The following is a 24,293-nucleotide window of genomic DNA, read 5'->3' as shown; positions in this document are numbered from 1 at the left end:
GAATGGATCAAAAGCTGTTATAATTTGATGAATCTATTATTTGTAATTAACAGAACTTGATTTGTCTAAATTCCACAGTGATCCATAGTCATCTAATCTGATATTTCATTATTTAGGCAACTTAATTATGGACGAATGTATTTTATGGATCCTGTCGAGGTTTTTTTGAGTGAGCTTATAGATATGTTTAAGTGAGCTTATAGATATGTTTAAGTGAGCTTATAGATATAAAACATCGCCATTTATCTCTCAAAGAATTTTTTTTCCGTCTATATAGATCTGGTATTTTCAAAAGTATGATAGTTTTAGGTTTCTCCCGTTATGAGTTTCTTGAAGTATTTCGCAGAGGTTCGTCTGAATTTGGATTCACCCTGAATTTATTGTCAGTTGAATTCAAGTATTCCAGTATCAACCAATAGTTCGAATGTCAATCAAATAGCCGCATAGTATCTTCCATATGTTCCTTTTAATTGCTTTCGAACAATTGTTTATATGTGCATCTTTAAACAAGAGGCTTTTTCACATTACAGGAAAAGCATGCTTGGACGATATAACTCAGTAAAAAAAATATAATACTTTCATTGCAGTCAAAATGTTCTCTTTGCAGAGGGAATTAATGCTTAGTTTTAGGTTCTTAAATGCATTATCAAACGAGGCATCCTTGCAGGAAGTATCTTTAGTATGCAGCAGTAGTCTTTTGGCCTCAAAGCATTTCATTATGAGTAGGTTCCCCTGTGGAATTTTTAACCGAAGGTTGTTGGTTTCATGCAATGAATTCGTGAGTAACGAAATCTGCAACGCTGTGCAATTTATTCTTGTTGGATATGCTGGTTCATTTTATTCATTTATTTTGCTGAAATCAACTTATTGTTATATTACAATTTCTCTCGTTGATTTAGTTTAGCATCTTATGATTCGTTATCCATTGTATTCGGTAGACTAAAATTTTGCTAAGATTTTCCACGCTAGTAATAATAGAAGTATGTGAGTAAAATACACAGACAACTTTTAACATTTCGACAATTATATTTGTCCGTCTTGTAAGCAAAACTATTCCTTTCCTCTCCACCGTGATGTCATTAAAAGTGGCGTCGGGGACCTTAGTTAGTAGTTGTGACGCCAGAAAGATCTCAGTGATTAATTAAGTAAGTTATCAGAAGATAGGCGGAGTAAAGAGCATAAGCTTTAAAATAACCGGAACTTTTAAGTTTGCCCTTCGAACTCCTCCCAGCAGGGCTGTCGAGAGACTGAAATTGTGTGATAATATCCCGTAGACTTATTTGGTATTGGCTTGCTCTTATATGCTACGGTTATCAATCAATGGCTATGGAACTGAAATGCATATCGTTCACAATCTCAGCTTATATTAGTGATCATAATCTGTAAGTCCTTTTCTAGTTAATTTTCTTTACTTGCATTATATATAAAGACAGAAAAATGTATAGTAAGTCAGATTTATGAAATGTATGTAACTATAAGAATGAATACACGTAATATTGCATCATATTTTCGGTATAGTTTTATACAGTATATATACAAAGTAGCCGTCTTGAAGAAAACGTTCTTTTTTTAGGCATTTGAAAATCAGTTTTTTGTTTATATTGAATTTTACGAGAGAACTCTGAGATATGATTTGGTTAGGTAATGCCGTTATCTGCATGCATACACACGCACACATATATGTATACATGCATGTATGTGTGTGTGTATTACTTGTAGACGTATAGAACCCTTGGTTTATATATATATATATATATATATATATATATATTATGTACATATATATGTATGTATATGTTATACATGTACATATTATATATATGTAAATATAGATACCCTATGGTTTATATATATATATATATATATATATATATATATATATATTATATATATGTTTATATATATAAGTATATATATATTTATTTTATAATATATATATATATATATATATATATATATATATATATATATATATATATATATATTTGCCCAAAGAAGATTAATATTACAAGTTTATAAGCATGTGCTGTTTGTGCATATAGTGACTGTACACATTTATGTACAAGTAATATCCCTGTACATAATTTGCTATAATTATATTTGTTCATAGTACTAAAACCTCCTATGAATTAGCATCTTCCTGCACCCCATCCTCTGCGTCTCTCCCACATTTCATCGTTACACCGTCAAGATATTCAATCCTTCCTTATTATCCATCCTTCAAGTAATTCGCGAAATTGTGCATTGCTGCACGACGGCTGTTAATTGTGCATTGCTGCACGACGGCTGTTAACTACCCATCATTTCACGCCTCATTAAGAACCTGCATGGCTGCTGCCCCTGTGCCCACAGTGCCGTGCATCTATCTGTTTATCTTGCGCCCTACCTGGAACGTGATAATTAATTTTCATACCCGGGCGATATCGCGGAAAGCAGATATTCGCGGATTCAGTTATCAGGCCTTGATTGCATTGTGGTTGTAGTGTGTAAGTGTGTGTGTTTATATATATATATATATATATATATATATATATATATATATATATATATATGTATATGCATAATATAAAGATTATAGATGTATATGTTACAATATTAATACCTATTTCCAAAAATTACAGACTTTGAAATATATTTAGGTATATAAGATTATGATAATCTTAATCTCTCTCTCTCTTGAGTTTCGCTTATTTTGTATCTATCCATCTATATATATATCTATCTATCTATATATATATATATATATATATATATATATATATATATATATATATATAGCATAATATAAAGATTATAGATCAGGTGTTACAATATTAATACCTATTTCCAAAAATTACAGACTTCCTTGGAAACACCAATTTTTATCTAAATAAGATTAGAATATTTTACCAAGAATTTGAAAAATTAAAAATATGGAATGAAAATCAAATGGGGACAATAATATTGGTTGTCACAGAATTATTGTCTAAAAGGGAAAGAAGGTTTCTCAGTGACATGTTTTAATCCTGGTTGCAAGTAATGAGTTCTTTTATGAATTCCTTTGAAGTACATAAGTTAAAACTTTCGTCCATTATCAAGATAAACTATGTATATGTATATACTCGTTATTGTAGTAATACCTACATATATGTTTCATATAAAACCGTAATCCATGACTCTAATGAGTCAACTCCCATAGGGGTTAGAGCCGTCAGTGCACCTCGTGCGGGGCACTGTAGGCGTTACTTAATTTGCAGCGTGCCTTCGGCCCCTAGCCGCAACCCCTTGCGTTCCTTTTACTGTACCTCCTTTCACATTCTTTCTTCTATCTTACTCTCCACCCTCTCCTAACAATTGATTCATAGTGCAACTGCTTTGAGGTTTTCCTCCTGTTACACCTTTCAGACTTTTACTGTTAATTCCCGTTTCAGCGCTGAATGACCTCATAGTTCCCAGTGCGTGGCCTTTGGCCTAAATTCTATATTCAATTCAATTCAAGTCGAATTATTCAACTCACGAAAGATGAGATATAACAAGAAAGGAAAAGTGGTCGGGAAGATTTTACCTAATTGTCAGGTGACTTGCAGAGGAAGCATTAATGCTTTTGAAAGCACCGTTAGGTCATATTTGCCTTTCATAAATGTGCCAAGTGATTCGTTGGGTAAGGGCTGAAGACGACGCTAAAAAACAAACACTTTAAAAAATCATTAATGTTAAAAAATTAGAAAACTAATTTAAAGGAATTTTACTCCAGCAATTCCAGTATTTCTTGATTGGGTGTCTGCCTGAAAATCAAGGTTTTACTTTGATTTATTAGTTTTCTGAAAAGGAAACTACTGTGCCGGCTTTGTCTGTCCGTCCGCACTTTATTCTGTCCGCACTTTTTCTGTCCGCCCTCAGATCTTAGAAACTACTGAGACTAGAGGGCTGCAAATTGGTGTGCTGATCATCCATCCTCCAATCATCAAATATACCAAATTGCAGCCCTCTAGCCTCAGTAGTTTTTATTTTGTTTAAGGTTGAAGTTAGCCATAGTCGTGCGTCTGGCAACGATACATGACAGGCCACCACCGTGCCGTGGTTAAAGTTTCATGGGCCGCGGCTCATACAGCATGATGCAGAGACCACCGAAAGATAAATCTGTTTTCGGTGGCTTGATTATAAGCTGTATAGGAAACTCGATTGCGCCGAAGGGACTTATGCGCATTTTTACTTGTATGTTATTACCACGTCCTTGAATATAAGATTGCATGTTTATTGTAAAAGAAAATAATCGAATACCTCAAAAGATTGTATGTTTGCTGTAAAAGCAAATAATCGAGGAACAAAAATGTCGGAGAAATCTTTTTCAGCCCAAGGAACTTTATAAAAGCTTCTCGAGTAAAATTTTATGTTTATATTTTTCATTGGTCTTCGAAAGGTTGTGGAAAATACCTTGAAGCTGAATTTTAGGGGCACGGAAAATGAATTTAAGTGAGTATGAGGCACAAGTAGGTTTTATAATTTATTCCTTATAATACAGTGTAATTTAAGAAATAAGGTATTTTAAGCAACGATGATCTTGGTAGTTACAAGAAAGATATTTTATTTATAGATAGATATATATTGTGTGTGTCTATATATGTATATATGTAGATATAGAAGAGAGCGTTGTATTATTGCAGTTACACACACAGACATATATATATATATATATATATATATATATATATATATATATATATATATATATATATATATATATATATATATATATATATATATATATACTGTATATATATGTGTGTAATTGTAATAGCTACAATGCCATCTTCTATATGTATACATGTATATATAATGTAGGTATGTATAGTGTATGTATGTATGTATGTATGTATGTATGTATGTATGTATGTATGTATGTATGTATGTATGCATGCAACATAAAATCAACAAATAATGCTATATATATATATATATATATATATATATATATATATATATATATATATATATATATATATGTGTGTGTGTGTGTGTGTGTGTGTATGTATGTCATGCGAAAATAACGGCCTCACGCACATCCAAACCCAACGTAATCCCTGACTCAGCCAGCGAAAACCCTGCGGCAGGCGGGTCGTAAACCCCCAAAAATATCGTTCCCCGGCTGATACGGGAGGAATTGCACAGGCCGCGTTTCGAAATCTCTCCAAGAGTGTCCTTGCATCATCGTCATTATCTACCCCGGTCATTATAACGCTTCTCCTCGGGTCGTGCCCGCGGGCTGCCCAGGCGATACCCAGTTTTTGTTTCCTTCGTTCTTCTGTAGGATTTGAGGACTCTTCTTTTGTACGTGTTTTGTATTTTTTATTTATTTATTTATTTATTTTTGCTTTGCGTAAGTACATGTGAAAGCAAGGGAAGGTAAGATGATTGTACAAAAGGAATAACTTCAAATAAATAGTAGGAATATGAGAATTCAGGACGTTTTTGTTCCTCGAGCTCCTGTAGGACTTGAGGACTCTTTGTTTGTACGTTTTTTTTTTTTTTACTGCCAACGTATATATGAAAGCAAATAAAAGCAAGAGCATTATACACAAGGAATAAGTGTAAGTGGTTGGAATCTGACAATTCAGACGTTTTTGTTTCGTGCAGATTCTGTAGGACCTAAGGATTCTTTGTTTGTACTTTTTTAATTTGGCTTTACTTTTTTTTTTTAGTTTGCATACGTAAGTACGAAAGCAAAAGAAGAAAATATTATTGTAAAAAATTAGTAGCTTCAAATAAGTGGTAGGAATATGAAAATTCAGGGTGTTTTTGTTTCGTGCGATTCTGCAGGATTGAGGATTCTTTGCTTTGTACGTGTTTTTTTTTTTTTTTTTTTTACTTTGCGGAAGTAGGTATGAAAGCAAAGGCAGGAAAGATTAATAAAATTATAAACGCAAGGAATAAGTGTAATTACGTGGTAGAGTTATGACAATAAAGTATTTAAGGAATCTTTGTTTGAACGGATTTTTTATATATTTTTTTCACTTTGCTTAAGTAGATATGAAAGCAAAGGAAAGGAAGAGTAACATACACAAGGATTAAGTGTAAGTACGCGTTAGTAACATGACAGTAAAGTATCTAAGAAGCCTTCGGTTGTACGTATTTTTTTTTTTTTTTTTTTTTTTAGAGAATAGTCACAAGGAATAGGAGTAAGTGCAGGGTAGGAATGAGACAATACAGAACTTTTTGTTCCGCTCACTTCAAGTGTCTTTGTTTGTACGTGTTGATTTCCTTTGCCCAAGCAAATACGAAAGCAAACAAAGGCAAGTAATAATACACAAGGAATATGTCGTAAATAAGAGGTAGGAATAGAACAATTTAGGGCAACCTGTACTGTAGGGAATTTCTTAAATATTTTTCACTTAACGCCGCCATAACGATCAGTTATACTAACGATCAGCTATACCTGCGCAGTTATATATATATAAATATATATATATATATATATGTGTGTGTGTGTGTGTTGTGTGTGTGTGTGTGTACAGTATACTGATCCAACTAAGATCAAAATTCTTTCATCTGTAAATTTGAAGCTGAAACCTCAAGTCATATTTAGTCGGTTGCTTCTCTCAATGGTGGATTTAGTAAGCTGTGTTGAATGCGATTTAGAAAATCGTATTCAATATTGTTCCGTAAGGGAACGTTGGTTGTTGCAAAGCCCCTTCCCTCCTCTCCCGGAACCCACCCAATTCTCTCTCTCTCTCTCTCTCTCTCTCTCTCTCTCTCTCTCTACTCCTCCTCCTCCTCCTCCTCCTGTATTTAGTTCTCCATCGCATTTAACTGCTGTATGACGTAACGGAATGGAGCAATAAACTCCGTCCTTTCCACCAGCCATTTCCTTCCTGAAGAATCTGGCCCCGCCCCCTTGCTCCTAATACCCTCCCCTTTCCCCACCCCCTCCCACTCACTACCCCTTCCATATCAGCTTTCCCCTGCGTATATGGCAAATGCAGCATCTTGCCTTTGTCTGTTAGACACTTTAAGGAGTAAAAGCAATATTTCAGGTTTCGCAGCTTGGCAAACACACAAAGTTTGGCATGTCACTCTTCCGATGCCAACTTTATGCATTTTGTTTGTTTTGGTAGGGCTTTGAAATGAAAATATATATAAATAAATTTTATATTGCTCGTATGTTAAATACAATCACATTCGTTCTGCTTGGGAATTGTGTTCTTTAAAGCATTTCTGAAAGTGAAAATGGTTCGGGAAGGGTACCGTTTGCGTCATCATACAAGGGTTGACGAGGTGCTGAAAGTAGAAAAATGCAGAACACCTTTGCTTTCTGGTTGTCAGACATTGAACCTAGTAAGTCTTAATAAATGTGTGTTGTAGAAATTTGAATGTTAATGGTAATATACTTTTTGTTTTGAGAATCTTACTTTTGTTGCACTATATAAAGATTGTAACATTGTAACCAGGTGAGGGAATTTACTCGAAAAATTTTGAGGTATTTAAATGACAAGAATTTGTTTCGCCCAGACATTTTGAAATATGAGAAAATACCATTTATTTATAGTGTCTATTATATATATTTATATATATATATATATATATATATATATATATATATATATATATATATGTATATATATATATTTATTTGTGTATGTATGTATGTTTAAAACATATATATATGCTGAGGATGCAATATATCAAATATTATAAAAAAATGTGTTTTATCAAGGAAAGCGCTACGATTTAAATGCATATGGGGCCTTTTATTTATCTCGTATGCTTTTAGTATTTCATTTAGGATGAAGAATTAAATATGACTTAGGTTAGGAACCCTGAGCCTCAGAGTAAAGTAAAGTGTCAGTACAGAAAGAAACTCTTGTCAGAAATCCTCTTTTCTTACAAAATTTATTGTTATTTAGCTGCTGTTTTGTTAATTTGTACACTAATTAAACTTGCTATTTTTGCATTGTTGATTTTTTTTCATAATTTTAAGGACTTTCTTTTCTTGGTAATATCAAGGAATAGAATATTTGACTGTTATTGATCATAAACTTTTTGTTTCTGTTTGGTGTCACTTAATATTTTACTTCGACAATGATAGAATTTATTTTTACAGGTTATCATTGGCTGATATTGTAGCATTCCAGTATGCCACATAATCTGTATAAAAAAATTTTTAATTATTATCTTTTTAGTTTTCTGTAAAAGAAAACTATTGTACCGGCTTTGTCTATCCGTCTGCACTTTAAAACTACTGAGGCTAGAGGACTGCAAATTGTCATGTTGATCATCCATCCTCCAATCATCTAACATGCCAAATTGCAGCGCTCTATCCTCAGTAGTTTTTATTTTATTTAAGGCTAAAGTTAGCCATAATCGTGCTTATGGCAACGATATAGGACAGGCCACCATCGGGACATGGTTAAAGTTTCATGGGCCGCGGTTCATACAGCATTATACCGAGACCACCGAAAGATAGCTCTAATTTTGGTGGCCTTGATTATATGCTGTAGCAGCCGTGCAGAAAACTCGATTGCGCCCGAGAAACTTTAGAGCATTTTTTACTTGTTTAGGGTAAGGAAGACCACGAGGTTTTGTTCGGTCTGACTCAGACCTTTTATTATAATCAACGTAAACTAAGACTAATAAGCGTATCATTTACTTTTGGTAGCAGTGCGGCTTTTTATCCAGTAGTAGTCAGTCTTGAACAGCGTTTTTTGTGGCTGTACCTCTGGCAAATGAGACATCAAAAAATGTTATTTTGTCGTACCCATAACACGTTAGTTCAACTGAACCATAGGCAGTTATATCAACTTCTGACGATTTCTTTTAAGCGGTTATCCAACTGTGTATTCGAAATGTGTGCCAATTTTCTAGTTTACTCTGAATGATCTGGAGGGACTTGCTGAAATCTGTATTTCCTAGTGGTCTTCTAATATTTTTAGGGACTTCTGAAATCTGTATTTCCTAGTAGTCTTCTAATATTTGTAGGGACTTCTGAAATCTGTATTTCCTAGTAGTCTTCTAATATTTGTAGGGACTTCTTAAATCTGGATATCCTAGTAATCTTTGAATATTCTCGAGGGACTTCTGAAATCTGTATTTTTCTAGTAATCTTTGAATAGCCTGGAGGGACTTCTGAAATCTGCATTTTTCTAGTAATCTTTGAATATTCTCGAGGGACTTCTGAAATCTGGATTTCCTAGCAATCTTTGAATAATCTGAGAATATCACTGCTCTATGGTAAGAATGTGTGACGAAGAACAGATAAGATACATAAACAATGTTCGGTAAAGTGTAGTTGAAGAGTTCCAGAAAACGACACATGTAGTTGGGGAGTGTAAGGTGTGTGGCGACTTGTTTTAGACTTGTTTTATGGGTAGCCGTAGGTCTTGCTCGGAGCAGGGGGGCTTGGACGAGGTGCTGGACGCAGCGGTTGGCGAACGGGTGATCCGGATCCAGCTCCAGCTCCAGCTCCAGCTCCAGGAAATTGAGAGCCAGCTCCAGTTCCGGAGAATGGAGATCCAGCTCCAGCTCCAGCACCTGGGAACTGGGAACCAGCTCCAGTTCCAGCTCCAGCACCTGGGAATTGGGAACCAGCTCCAGCTCCAGCCCCAGCACCTGGGAACCGGGAGCCAGTTCCAGCTCCGGCTCCAGCTCCAGCTCCAGCACCTGGGAACTGGGAACCAGCTCCAGCTCCAGCACCTGGGAACCGGGAACCAGTTCCAGCTCCAGCTCCAGCTCCAGCACCAGGGAACAGGGAGCCAGCTCCAGCTCCAGCGCCTGAGTACTGATATCCAGCTCCAGCACCTGAGAGCTGGGAACCAGCTCCAGCACCTGGGAACCGGGAACCAGTTCCAGCTCCAGCTCCAGCTCCAGCACCTGGGAACCGGGAACCACTTCCAGCTCCGGCGCCTGGGAACTGGGAACCAGCTCCAGCTCCAGCTCCAGCACCTGGGAACCGAGAACCAGTTCCAGCTCCAGCTCCAGCTCCAGCACCTGGGAACTGGGAACCAGCTCCAGCTCCAGCACCTGGGAACCGAGAACCAGTTCCAGCTCCAGCTCCAGTTCCAGCACCTGGGAACCGGGAACCAGCTCCAGCTCCAGCTCCAGCACCTGGGAACCGAGAACCAGTTCCAGTTCCAGCTCCAGCTTCAGCACCTGGGAACCGGGAACCAGCCCCAGCTCCAGCTCCAGCACCAGCACCTGGGAACCGGGAACCAGCTCCAGCTCCAGCTCCAGTGCCTGAGTACTGGGATCCAGCTCCAGCACCTGAGAACTGGGAACCAGCTCCAGCACCAGAGAACTGAGATCCTGATCCAGACTGAGATGGCCTGCCGTGTCCTGCAGCTGCAGCAGCGGCATCTTCTTGTGCTGCCTTTTCAATTTGAGCAATTGCATGAGCAGGTAGAGGGGGAGGAGTAGGTAGGAGGTCTGACTCTACACGGAAACCGTCTCCGTCAGCCACAAACTGGAAGTTAGCCGGAGTGCCGTCGGGGAATGTGAATCTGCAAAGGTAAAACAGAATGCATTATAACAACTTTGATCCCTGTAACTTAGTTTTATACATTTTCTGTGATCATTTAATAATTTTGTTTCAAAAAGAGACTCTTAGGTTAATTCGAACTTACGACCAAGCTCCCTGCTGTGCCACAGCTCCTGCTTCCCCTTGTGGGTACCCCTGTTCTTGGCGGCTGATGCCGTTGCCAGTCTCAAAGTTGAAGCTGTAGGAGCCGTCGGCGTGAGGACCATCACGTTCATCAACAAGGATTGGGATGACAGGACCAGAAGGCTTCTGGAAGTCAACAGAGGGGCGAGATCCTCCAAAGGTTCCAGTAGAAGGTCCAGATGGTTGAGATCCCCCAAAGCTTCCTGGGGTAGATCCACCTGGACGAGCCCCACCAAAAGCTCCAGCGGATGATCCGCCGGGGCGAGATCCACCAAAGGCACCAGGGGCAGCTCCACCTGGACGAGATCCACCAAATCCTGCAGCAGATCCACTTGGGCTTGATCCACCATAACCTGCAGATGATGATCCACTTGGGCGAGATCCACCAAAGGCTCCAGCGGGTGATCCTCCTGGACGAGATCCTCCAAAGGTTCCAGAGGGTGACCCTCCTGGACGAGATCCAGAAGATCCACCAAAGGCTCCAGAGGGTGAACCAGCTGGACTAGATCCTCCAAAGGCTCCAGAAACCGATCCACTTGGACGAGATCCTCCAAAGGCTCCAGAAGCTGATCCACTTGGACGAGATCCTCCAAAGGCTCCAGAAGCTGATCCACTTGGACGAGATCCTCCAAAGGCTCCAGAAGCTGATCCACTTGGACGAGATCCTCCAAAAGTTCCAGGTGATCCAGTGCTTCCACTAGGGGAACCACCGTATCCAGTGGTCTGAGAACCTCCAAAACTACCAGCAGTCGAGGATCCGGGGGATGTTCCGCTTGGGCGAGATCCACCAAAGGTACCAGATGATCCGCTTGGGCGAGATCCACCAAAAGTACCAGATGATCCACTTGGCCGAGATCCACCAAAGGCTCCAGAAGATGAGCCACTTGGTTGAGATCCTCCAAAAGTTCCAGATGATCCACCGAAGGTTCCAGAAGATGATCCACTTGGACGAGATCCACCGAAGGCTCCTGCAGATGCACCTGAAGGACGTGATCCGCCAAAGGCTCCACCAGATGTTGCACTTGGTCTTGAGCCACCATATCCACCAGTTTGAGAACCTCCTAAACCAGATGCTGTAGATCCTCCCAGACCACCACCAGATGAGCCTCCAAATCCACTTGATGAACCACCAACGCTGCCAGATGAGATTCCACCAGCAGAACCTCCTAACCCTCCACCAGACAAACCTCCAAAGCTACCTGATGTGCTTCCAAATCCTCCTGTAGATGAACCTCCATGTCCCCCAGCAGCTGATCCTCCAAAACCACTGGAGGAACCACCAAATCCGCCAGTAGCTGAGCCTCCATGTCCCCCAGCAGCTGATCCTCCAAAACCACTGGAGGAACCACCAAATCCACCAGTACCTGAGCCTCCAAGTCCCCCAGCAGCTGATCCTCCAAAACCACTGGAGGAACCACCAAATCCACCAGTACCTGAGCCTCCAAGTCCCCCAGCAGCTGATCCTCCAAAACCACTAGATGAACCACCAAATCCACCAGTGCCTGAGCCTCCAAGTCCCCCAGCAGATGAACCGCCTGTAGCCGAGCCTCCAAAACCACCGGATGAACCACCAAATCCGCCAGCAGCTGAGCCTCCAAGTCCTCCTGCAGCTGACCCTCCTTGAGCACCAAGTCCACCGGCAGCAGAACCACCGGCAGATCCTCCAAAGCCACCGCTAGATGATCCTCCAAAGCCTCCGGCTGATGATGACCCGCCTGCACTAGGAGTCTCGTACAGCCTTGTCGGAGATTGGGGAGTGGCAGTCGTAAATGCCAAAAGAAGGCATAACACCACTTTCTGAAAGGGAATTATTTTATATTTTAGTTTTAAAATGAAATGTTTATTTGCTTTTTAGAATGAAATATTTATTTGCTTTTCAGATTTTATGAAGGAAGCGTGATATATGTCAAACAATTACGTTGAAGTTCGATAAGTTTCAGGACAAAACATTTATGCTCGTATAGAATCAGTTTGATGAAGATTACATTTGGTATTAGTGCGATATTGCTTTGTTAACACTCCACTTCAGTAAAAACAAATACAGAGAATTAAAGCTTATGCCTTTTAATTTGTTTAGGAGTTAGGTTTACAGCAATCTGGATTTTTTAATTTTCTTGTACTTTTCAGACTATATTAAAGCTGTTTAGTTGGGTTTTCTGATTCTGTCGACTAATTTTTTTCGTATGAATTTTGGTGTTCGATATTTGCAAAAGAAGCTGGAAAGTGAGCCGTGAAAAATCGAATTTTCCACAACGCTGTATTTAACGTGTTAAAGGACAACGAGTCACAAATGTGTTAGCGGAAAGAGAAAGGCTTTCGTAAACGTCCCAAAACTTATTATGGGAAAGGAAGGCTGCTTTCCGTTATTTACTGAAGAAGAAGAAGAAACAGAAAACGAGAAACCAAACAGAGCAAACAAAGAGGGACTCACTGTGGTCGCCATCGTCGTCAGAGGGAGTCGAACGAGTGTAATGACGGAACGTCTTCTCCCAACTCTTATATAGTATGCCAGTGCCCTTCGCCGCCTCTTGCACCCGCGGCCCTAATCCCCCCCCCGCGCCCTACCCCGGTGCATCCTGATGCCCTTAGAAAGTCCTTTCCTCACGACATCATACCCTCTCTGTTCTTTAAATCTTCCCTTGTTCTTCGCCGTTCAACAATGGAATTACTTTTGCCTCCCCCCCGGTGTAATGCCTATGATCGATTCTGTTTCGTAGAATTTCAAGGCCGCGGCCCAGCATCGTCACATCAACATTTCATCACCGGTCCGGGATCGCGCATTATAGCCTTCGTTAGAGGGTCCGTTCCTGTTCTTCGAAATTGGTGTACGTAGCGTATATCTGAGGGTCGGTAATGGCCGATGTCCTGCATGTAATGTTCTCAAAGCCGCGACGCAGGAGTAACTCCGATTATTATTATCATTAATTTTTTTGTATTATTATCCTGTTACTGGTCGTTACTACAAGGATGTCGTTTTCGTTTATACTCTCGGATTGGAATTTATAATCTCGGATTGGAGAGCGGACTGTGAAATCCCCTGTCCTATTTTCCGTACGAGGAACGTGTGATATAAATTTCAGCGTTTGAAGTCTAGGGTGTTCTTTTACGAGTTTATCCAAATGCAAATATACTTCGTAATGCCTTTCCATTTATAGTGTTGCTGTATTTGTAGGCTATTTTTTTACCAATTTCAATTTGATGTAAATGGAATTGAAATGTTTCTGAAAGGAAGTATTTCTGAGTAAAGTGTTTTCAAATGAAGGTATTTCTGATTGAAGTATTTTTAAGTGAAGGTATTTCTGAATGAAGTATTTTTAAATGAAGGTATTTCTAAACGAAGTGTTTTGAAATGAAGGTATTTCTAAATGGGGTATTTTCAAATGAAAGTATTTCTAAAAGAAAGTATATCTGAATGAAGTATTTTCAAGTTAAGGTATTTCTAAATGAAGTGTTTTTAAGTGAAAGTAATTTTGAATGAAATATTTTTAATTAAAAGTATTTCTGAGTGAAGTATTTTTAAATGAAGGTATTTCTAAAGGAAGTATTTTAAAATGAAAGTATTTCTGAATGAAATATTTTTAAATGAAAGTATTTCTAAATGAAGTATTCTTAAATGAAGTTATTTCTGAATTAAGTATTTTTAAATGAAGATATTTCTAATTGAAGTATTTTTAAATGAAAGTGTTTCTGAATGAAGTATTTTTAGATTAAAGTATTTCTGAATGAAGTATTTTCGAATGGAGGAATTTCTAAATGAAGTATTTTAAAATGAAAGTATTTCTGATTGAAGTATTTTAAAATGAAAGTATTTCTGATTGAAGTATTTTTAAACTAGCTAAATGAAGAATTTTAAAAATGAAAGTATTTCTAAATGAAGTATTTTTAAATGAAAGTATTTCTAAAAGAAAGTATTTCTAAATGAAGTATTTTTAAATCAAAATATTTCTAAAATATTTTTAAACCAAAGTATTTCTAGATGAAGTAATACTTTAAACCATGTGTAAGTGAGGGAACGTTTCTTGCAAAATTTGTCTCTGGGCCAAAATTAGTTATTTCCAAATTATTTATTATTTCCTGCGTCTGTGAACCTAGTCATCACGATGCGAGTTCCCATCATTCAGTCAGTCAAATGGGTATGCACAATTATCTGTTTTACTCGTATCATACATGAACAAAGCTATTTTAGCAAATAGTTGTCATGATAGAATAGTATTTTGATTTGAAAAAGTCAGATGTTTCATTGAGTTTCCAAAATTTTTGTTTTTGTTTTTTTTTTTCGAAATGAAGACCCAGACTCGTATCAAACATGAACAAAACTACCTCTAAGATGCTGTTGTGATATATTGGTATTTTTTTAGTTTTAGAACTTAGATGTTCCAGTGAGTTTCCCAAAAAAATTTTTTTTTTTTTTTTTTTCCGAATTGGAGACCCAAACTAGTATCATACATGAAAAAAAACTGCCTCTCAAATAGCGGCTACGATAGATTAGTATATTTTTAATTTTAAAAACTCAGATGTTCCAGTGAGTTTTCAAACTTTTTTTTTTTTGTTTTTTGCTTTTTGTTTTTTTTTTCGGATTGAAGACCCAAACGGATTTCGAAATTCAAGTGTGTTCGTCAGAACATGATTTCCCAGAAGGCAAATCGCAGAGCGGACTGTATCATTTCTGGAAAATCTCGGAAAAGCCAGAAATTAAAAAAAAAAAAAAATACCCGGATATTACATTCGTGTTCCTTTATCTTAAAGAACTAAACCATTCAATAATGTATATTGATTCGATCTTAATGAATACGAAGAAAACTGGGAAATAACTCGTTACTATTCCTAAATATATATATATATATATATATATATATATATATATATATATATATATATATATATATATATATATATATTCTCCTTATGTGTTATTCACTTTAGAAGGAGTTGCGTAGGAACTTGACGGTTTGCGCAAGGCCTTTTTTTTTTTGTGGGAGGGGGGCGGGGGCCAAGTCTCTTGGGATGAATTTCTCCCCTTTCGTCACTTTTTTTAATAGTGGTTGCAAAACATCAACAGTCGTCTGACCACCACTTACACAATGCGTTGCTTTAGGTCAACCGAAGCACAGTTGGTACCCAGAGAGTTTGCCCATCTTTGCCCAGGAGTCAGAATCGAAGGCTTTTGTTTGCTGGCGAAAGTAGTGCTGTACTGCGTCCCACGAGGCCGATTCATGTGTGTGTGTATGTATGTATGTATGTATGTATGCATGTATATATACTATATATATACGTATGTATATATACATATATAAATACATATAGATATACATTATTATCAACTTATTATCAACTAAAAAATTATCAACTTATTATCAACTAAAAATTTCCCCTTCGGTAACATATATGAAAATATATTATTTCCGAGGTAGAGCGAATTGGATATTAAAGGACGTTTGCAGCTTACTGCTCGTATATGAATCACGGTGATGTGATGAAAAGTCATATATAATTGTGTATTCAGGCCTTATCTTTTGCAGTTTCTCTCTCTCTCTCTCTCTCTCTCTCTCTCTCTCTCTATATATATATATATATATATATATATATATATATATATATATATATATATATATATATATATATATATATATATATATATATGTAAAATTATGTATCCAGGCCTTATGCCTTATATTTTCTGTTCTCTCTCTCTCTCTCTCTCTCTCTCTCTCTCTCTCTCTCTCTCTCTCTCTCTCTCTCTCTCTCTCTCTCTCTCTCTCTCTCTCTATATATATATATATATATATATATATATATATATATATATATATATATATATATATATATATATATATATAAACAGAAACCTTTCCCAGAAAGCTCCAGGGTGTTCAAACCGTAACTCCAGAAAATTCCATTGAAACACGAACTTACTCCCCTGTGACCTAGTGGTGTTCAGGCGGACGATTCCTGGGACCTAGATAGTTTGTTCCCGGACTATCACTCACAAGCACAGCCAGTTGTTAAGTGGGTGAGATCATCTGCTAGAGAGAGAGAGAGAAAGAGAGAGAGAGAGAGAGAGAGAGACGTGCTCAGAAACCAGAAGTTGTGTCCCCCTCTGGGGACAACTACTCCAAGAGGGGGAAGGGGAGGGAGAATGGTAAAAAATAGATTTTTTGTGGGATCGTGTGAATATGTATGCTTTTATATTTTTTTGCCTAAAATTAATACTTTTATATGTAAGCAAATATCTGTGTGTTAGTGCGCGTACACGCGCGCATACCCACACCCACACACACACACACACATATATATACATATATATATACATATATATATATATATATATAAAGATTTTTATATATTGTGTATGTTAATTCTAAAGATATTCGTATGTTATATTTAGTAATGTTTTTTAATTTAACCAAAAAAAATAAAAGATAATTTTGTTTCGAGCTTAGAACTTTACTTTCCAAATGACTTCGCTGTAATAGTGCAATAGGCATTCAAAAGACGTCTTGACTCTGGGCCATTTCATGCCTCTTTGTGCGTCCAGTAATATCTAGTAATTGAGATGTCTGTCTGTCTGTCTATCTGTGTGTCTGTGTGGGCGTTCGCCCATCCCTCCCCCTCTCTGTTCGTCCGCCAAGGTTAAAGTTTTGTCAAGCAATATAATTTCAACAGAGAAAAAAGATTTAAAGACTTGGAACTTCTTGCTCGTAAGTGGGCGATGAGTATCCAGCATCCCTCAAGGTCAGTGTCTCACTCAGATGTCGAAAGTCAGACGATACGATTTTAACCTTTTGCCGTAAGTGATGAGCTTGAGATGAATCTTCACTTTTTGGGGATGACTCTTCCCACCAGTGAATCTGGTGCCCAGATCAGGTCAATGTCTCTCGCGTAACTTTTGAATTATAAGAGATTGGTTCCTTATTCGATACGCAGAGTCCACTAATTAAGGATTCTGTGCATTGTGAGGTTGAATTATACTTGCAGGTCGAAGGTCAAATCAGAATTCGTCACCTCCGTGGTATGGTTTCACTAATACGTCTTGTTATTCATTTGGTTAATTTTTTTATTTTAGATATTTTCTTAGTCAGGAAAACTCGATATACATATTGAGTTTTGTACATGAAAATGAGGGTAATTTGTATAATTTCTTCAATTACAGTATGCTGTGTTTATAGATTATGTTTTATTTTTTTTTAATTTAGAAATTTTCTTAGTCAGGAAAACCTGATATACATATTTTTTACATGAAAATGAAACTACATTGGATAATTTCTTTAATTACAGTATGCTGTGTTTATAGGTTATAGATTTTATGTATTTATCATGGGTAAATAAATCATACAAAATGACTGGCTTGAATAGCTTATAAATATTATTTATTTATCATGGGCAAATAAATCATACAAAATGGCTAGCTTGAATACTTACAATATGCTGTGGTTATAGCTTATAAATATTATTTATTTATCATGTGTAAATAAATCATACAAAATGGCCGGCTTGAAAGTTTTCCGGTTGAAAGTATGAAGTTTCATCGCGAATCCCTTTAAAGGGTGAAAGTAATTTTATGAACACTAAATCCTAGAGACAGATTCACCTGCCACGCGTATAATGCGGCGCAAGCATTCGGCAAATCGTGTACATTAAAAGGTATTACTTACCGCAGAAATTTCAGTTTAACCTAAAACTTATGTACCAGATGGGTATAAGTACTTTGGTTTACTGATGGTTTTCGATAGAGAAAGTTTTTTTTTTTTGCAAACTGAAGTTTTTTGTTTCTTGCCATGTTTTTGTTTTTTATTTAAATCAGAATTTTGTACTGTTTAGTTTTGCCGAAGGAAATTGTGATCGTTGTTGATAGAGATTTTATTGTTTACATTAATTTACCTTTTGCGAATTCCAGTCTTTACATTTTAATTTAAGGTATCCGCAGATTTTACGAGACTTTGTGTACTATACCGTAGAGAATATTTAGTTAATATTTCATAGGTTGCTAGAACACACAGAGGTGGCTGGAAATGAAGGAACTGACAACTTGGCTTAATATAGGAACCCCTTCCTTATTACTAGCAAAAATATAAAGGAGACTTTGCAAGATTCTAGGTAGATTTCAATTGACAGTCGCCAGAAGATGTTGGAAATTAAGATTGTTGATGGCTTGGCAAACCCTTACAATTTTTATGTATTTATTTATTTTGAAGGCTGATTAAATCGCCTCTCCCACGAAGATGGGAGACCCATATATCATCTGAGAATTGGCCACACGTAGATTTTTGGTGGCTTGGTAATCCCTGTATTTTTTTTTTTTTTTTTTTTTGACGTCTAATAGATCGATTCTCCCACGAAGATGGGAGACCCATGTGTCATCAGAGAATTGGCCACACGTGGATTTTATTGTGGGCTGGCAACTTTTTTTTTTTTTTTTTTTTTTTGACAAGTAGCCCCGCTGACCCTCTGACCGTACAGCACTGGACTGGCCGAGTGTAACAGTTCTCGGTGACCTGAGGTCACGTATCCTCTCCGGGTTGCAGGCAGAAGAAAGTCGTCACGATCTCCCTCAGGGGATTTTTCTGGGCGCAGATTATGCATAAATTAAAATGAGCGCTGACGTGTTTGTCAAGGAAGCAGTCTCTCTCTCTTTCTCTCTCTCTCTCTCTCTCTCTCTCTCCCTCCCTCTCCCGAGAAGATGCTGTCTGGATAATTTTTATGAGGTTTTGTAGACTAGAATACTAAGAGTAAGTCCCGCAGCTGTATGCAAATTTATTTTAAAAAATGATACTGAAAGTGAGACCTGTAACAGAATATTGAGATTAAGTTCCATAACTATATGTAAATTCATTGAAACAAGTTAAAAGTAGGCCGACGTTTCTGCAAGGCAATCGAGTTTTCTGTACATCGTATAATCAAGGCCACCGAAACCAGATCTATCTTTCGGTTCTCTCGGTATAATGCTGTATAAGCCGCGGCCCATGAAACTTTAACCGCGACTTGGTGGTGTCCTGTCCTATATTGTTGCCAGAGGCACGATTATGACTAACTTTAACCTTAAATAAAATAAAAACTACTGAAGCTAGAGGACTGCAATTTGGTGTTTGGTAATTGGTGGGTGGATGATCAACATAACAATTTGCAGACCTCTAGCCTCAGTAGTTTTTAAGATCTGAGGACGGACAGAAAAAGTGCGGATGGACAGACAAAGCCGGCACAATAGTTTTCTTTTACAGAAAGTAAGACCTGTAATAGAATATTGAGAGTAAGTCCCATAACTATATGTAAATTTTCTGAAAAAATGGAACTGAAAGAAAGACCTCCGACTGTTTGTATAGTGTCTATGAAGTGGAGGAATTATTTGCGAAAGATTTTTATCATGATTTTATTTTTCAAGTTATTCATAACAAGTCATTATTTTATGGCGTGTATGACCATCGTTTTGTGACGCCAGTGTGTACTGAAATCAGTCAGTCAGGCGGACCTAATTTATTTACCTAATTTCCGAAAGAATTCAACTAGATGTCAGAATTGGTTGATGAACTTCCGTGCCACTTCGCTAGATGCCCACCGTAAGTTATATTAACAAATAGTAGAGTCAAATTAGTTGAATATTCGAGTTAATAAATCATGCCTAACTCATCTCTAGGATGAGATATCAGGATGAGATTTTTGTCCCAGTTGCTCCTAAGGAATGATTACATTTTCTTATGGATTTTTTTTATCCTGTTTTCGAAAGCTGAACCAAAGGCAGAATTTGACCCAATTTGTAATTTACGTCGTGTTGAATTTGCTGTTAGATATAAAGAACAAACAGTTAATCTTCAGAGGCAGGTCTTATGCTACACTCAAAACAGAACTTTAGAACTTTATAATTCCTCAGTGTTCTCGACCCCCCTCTCAACTTCAACTCCCAAATTTTGTCAGTTATACTACCAACTGGGGATAATATTTCCTTGGGGTATAGGGAGCCTGGGCGGTTCTCCCAGGAGGGTCTAGTTAAAAGTGACCAAAAAAGGCTTAAAATTACTCGGTCGTGTCTCCTTCTGAGGTGTGGTGCTTTCAGGTTTATAAAAGAAGCTGTTCTTCGTCCTTAAATATATTTATTTTTAACAGTAGTTAAATCTTATAATATTTACTAAGATGCCAATAACTTGCGGTTCTTATGAGTGTGTGTGGCGTACAAAAACTTAGCTTCGAATGATAACGTTCATCAAGTTTGTTGTGTGTGTGTTTTATCCAGACTTACCAAACAGTGTTTTAATTTGGACAAAAGTGGTCAGTCAGCCACCGGTGTTTGAAAACAATATATTATTCTTCATTTAGAGGAGGTGGGATTGGACTTTTCGTTATAAGCGTAAGAACATCAGGGAACACTTAATGAACTAATCTTGAGAATTAAACTGTAATTGGCATAAAAACAGTTCATTGCGTGGACAGCCATAGGAATTTTTAATAGGGTTAACGTAGAAGATGAAGGGGGCATGATAGGAGTATCTAATAATGATAAAATAAGAAAATAAAAGGAAGTACAAAAAATATGTCCGAACTGAAGAATCATAGAATAAAATTCGGAAAGGTAAAATATACTGAACTAAACCTGCATGGAAATATAAATGCATAAACGAAGTTCGAAAATTGGTAAGCATCGAAATAAACGAAAGAAAAGTAAGACGAGAGAGGAAAAAGAAATATTAAAAAATTATTATTAATGACTTTTTCTGGCATATAACATTTTCAAGAAGGAAAAAGATTGGAAGTTAGCTCCGATGACCTCCCACTTGTGAGAAAATCATTGTAATCAGGAACTGATTTGTGAGCACCCCGGCCTTATGCCAGCACGGCGCCATGCACAGTGATTGTTCGAAAATGATGGTAAGGTGTTAAAGCAAATAACAGGCCTGGGATGGACCTCTGAACTCAGTAAACCAACCCAAGACCTTTGAAATCCGCGCTACGATGATAGTCATTTATTTTATATGATCAATTACCAGTGACTTGGGCTAATTGCTAGTTAGCTTTTATGCGATGTTACCTTTGACCCTAGAATTATTGAAATAGCAAATTGGAACTGTGTTTATGAAGCTGAAGAACTGTGATAATGTTATAATGTTTGGTTTATACGAACAAAAAAGATGAGTGTCATGCACTTTGCCTCCCAATAGGCACAATGGCTTTATTTATATTTTTCTTATTCTCTCATAAATAACTTTTTGTTAGGAGTGAACCTCAAAAGTTTAAGCGAAGGTGCAACGCATTACTACCCTAAAACAATTCTTGTATCTCAATAATTATTTACATTTTTATCTATTTATTTATTAGTTTGTTAATTTATTTTTCTTCTCTAATAACTGATCTCTTATTTCTGTATTTCCTGTTACCTTCTGTTACTTCTTTCAATTACCTTCTGTTACTTCTTTCAAATGAACGCCATATTATTCTTTGGAAGCTTGAAATTCAAGTCATTGGCACTGTGGTGGGCTTGTTTCATATGAATGGGGTTCATCTTCTGAATAATGATGATAATAATAATAATAATAATAATAATAATAATAATAATAATAATAATAATAATAATTTTTGGAAGCTTGGATTTCAAGTCAATGGCCCCTGTTGGTTTGTGACATATGAATGGGGTTCATATTCTGAATAATAATAATAATATATTCTTTGGAAGCTTGAATTTTAAGTCAGTGGCCCCTGTTGTGGGCTAGTTCTATATGAACAGGGTTCACCTTCTGAATAATAATAATAATAATAATAATAATAATAATAATAATAATAATAATAATTATTCTTTGGAAGCTTGAATTTCAAGTTGATGGCTCCTTTGGGCTTATTCCATATGAATAGGGTTCATCTTTTGCATAATAATAATAATAATAATAATAATAATAATAATAATAATAATAATAATAATAATAATAATAATAATAATAATAAGTTCTTAAGAAGCTTGAATTTCAAGTCAGTGGCCCCTGTGGGTTCAATAATAATAATAATAATAATAATAATAATAATAATAATAATAATAATAATAATAATAATAATAATAATAATATATTCTTTGGAAGCTTGAATTTCAAGTCAGTGGCCCCTATGGGCTGGTTCCATATGAAAAGGGTTCAATAATAATAATAATAATAATGATAATAATCATAATAATAATAATAATAATAATAATAATAATAATAATAATATAATAATAATAATAATATATTCTTTGGAAGCTTGAATTTCAAGTTGATGGCTCCTTTGGGCTTATTCCATATGAATAGGGTTCATCTTCTGCATAATAATAATAATAATAATAATAATAATAATAATAATAATAATAATAATAATAATAATAATAAATTCTTTAGAAGCTTGAATTTCAAGTCAGTGGCCCTTCTGCATAATAATAATAATAATAATAATCCAATATGAATAGGGTTCAATAATAATAATAATAATAATAATAATAATAATAATAATAATAATAATAATAATAATAATAATAATATATTCTTTGGAAGCTTGAGCTTCAAGTCAGTGCCCCTATGGTGGGCTTGTTCTATATGGACAGGGTTCACCTTCTGAATAATAATAATAATAATAATAATAATAATAATAATAATAATAATAATAATAATAATAATAATAATACTCGCACGTTATAAGGAGTTCCTGGACTGTCCAAAAGAGAGGTGACGTCACGTTTTACCACCAGTGATATCGGCGTGTGTTATTTTGCCTTGGCGTTAAATCAACCACTTTCGAAAAATCAAGCCGCTCTTCATAACACTGTATCTCCGAAAGGCCAAGACCAGAGGATGTGTTGGTTGTTGAGTCATGTCACGGAATAATGAAATGGTGATATTGAGTCGTTCTCTTTTCTTGATTTATTGTTCAAATTATTTTGATTGTCTTAGGAGCTCCGGCAGCTTTTAAGTTGTTTATTTTGCTGGGTTTTAGTTTTCTGTATAGGAAAGCTATTGTGCCGGCTTTGTCCGTCCGTCCGCACTTTTTTCTGCTGGTCCTCAGATCTTGAAAACTACTGAGGCTAGAGGGCTGCAAATTGGTATGCTGATCGTCCACCCCCAATCATCGAACATACCAAATTGCAGCCCTCTAGCCTCAGTAATTTTGATTTTATTTAAGGTTAAAGTTAGCCATAATCGTGCTTCTGGCAGCTATATAGGCCAGGCCACCACCGGGCAGAGGTTAAAGTTTCATGGACCGCAGCTCATACGGCATTATACCGAGACCACCGAAAGATAGATCTGTTTCGGTGGCCTCGATTATACGCTGTACAGAAAACTCGATTGCGCCGGAGAAACTTCGGCGCATTTTTACCTGTTTGTTATGTTTTCTTATTCTTTGGGAGTTTGTTATTTAAGGAATGCGCTCAACTTCCATTTTGCTCCATATTTTATCTTATAATACATCGATACTGAAAATTATATAGAAAATTATATAGAAGACAGTTTATGTCTTAAGAGAATTCCAGATTCTGACTGTGAATTATACGGAAGATTGATCGAATTCCTGACCCTTAATTTTGTGACTTTTACTTAATAGACGCCATTCTACTGAATGGACTCAATCAATTTAGTTTCTTGCGTGCTTGCTTACTTGACTGCTGTTTTAACTATAATCTAAAAATAGGAAAACTTTCAGGAAATCCAAGTAATTAGCTTAT

At 36.5% G+C, this 24,293-nt stretch overlaps 1 protein-coding gene across 1 annotated transcript; it reads right to left on the bottom strand.

Annotated features, from left to right (window-relative positions):
• Positions 1–8,553: 8,553 nt before the first annotated feature.
• Positions 8,554–13,153, bottom strand: LOC136838439 (fibroin heavy chain-like). Its single transcript, XM_067103354.1, has 3 exons — positions 13,062–13,153; positions 10,593–12,427; positions 8,554–10,469 (listed from the first exon to the last, which is right to left on the bottom strand). Exons 1-3 carry the CDS (start codon positions 13,071–13,073, stop codon positions 9,335–9,337), a joined length of 2,982 nt encoding a protein of 993 aa, XP_066959455.1. The 5' UTR covers positions 13,074–13,153; the 3' UTR covers positions 8,554–9,334.
• Positions 13,154–24,293: the final 11,140 nt, after the last annotated feature.

The sequence above is a fragment of the Macrobrachium rosenbergii genome, chromosome 5 (genome assembly GCF_040412425.1).
Source record: "Macrobrachium rosenbergii isolate ZJJX-2024 chromosome 5, ASM4041242v1, whole genome shotgun sequence".
Taxonomy (NCBI): domain Eukaryota; kingdom Metazoa; phylum Arthropoda; class Malacostraca; order Decapoda; family Palaemonidae; genus Macrobrachium; species Macrobrachium rosenbergii.
Note: the sequence above shows the minus strand (reverse complement) of the source record. Positions and strands in the feature narration are given on the sequence as shown.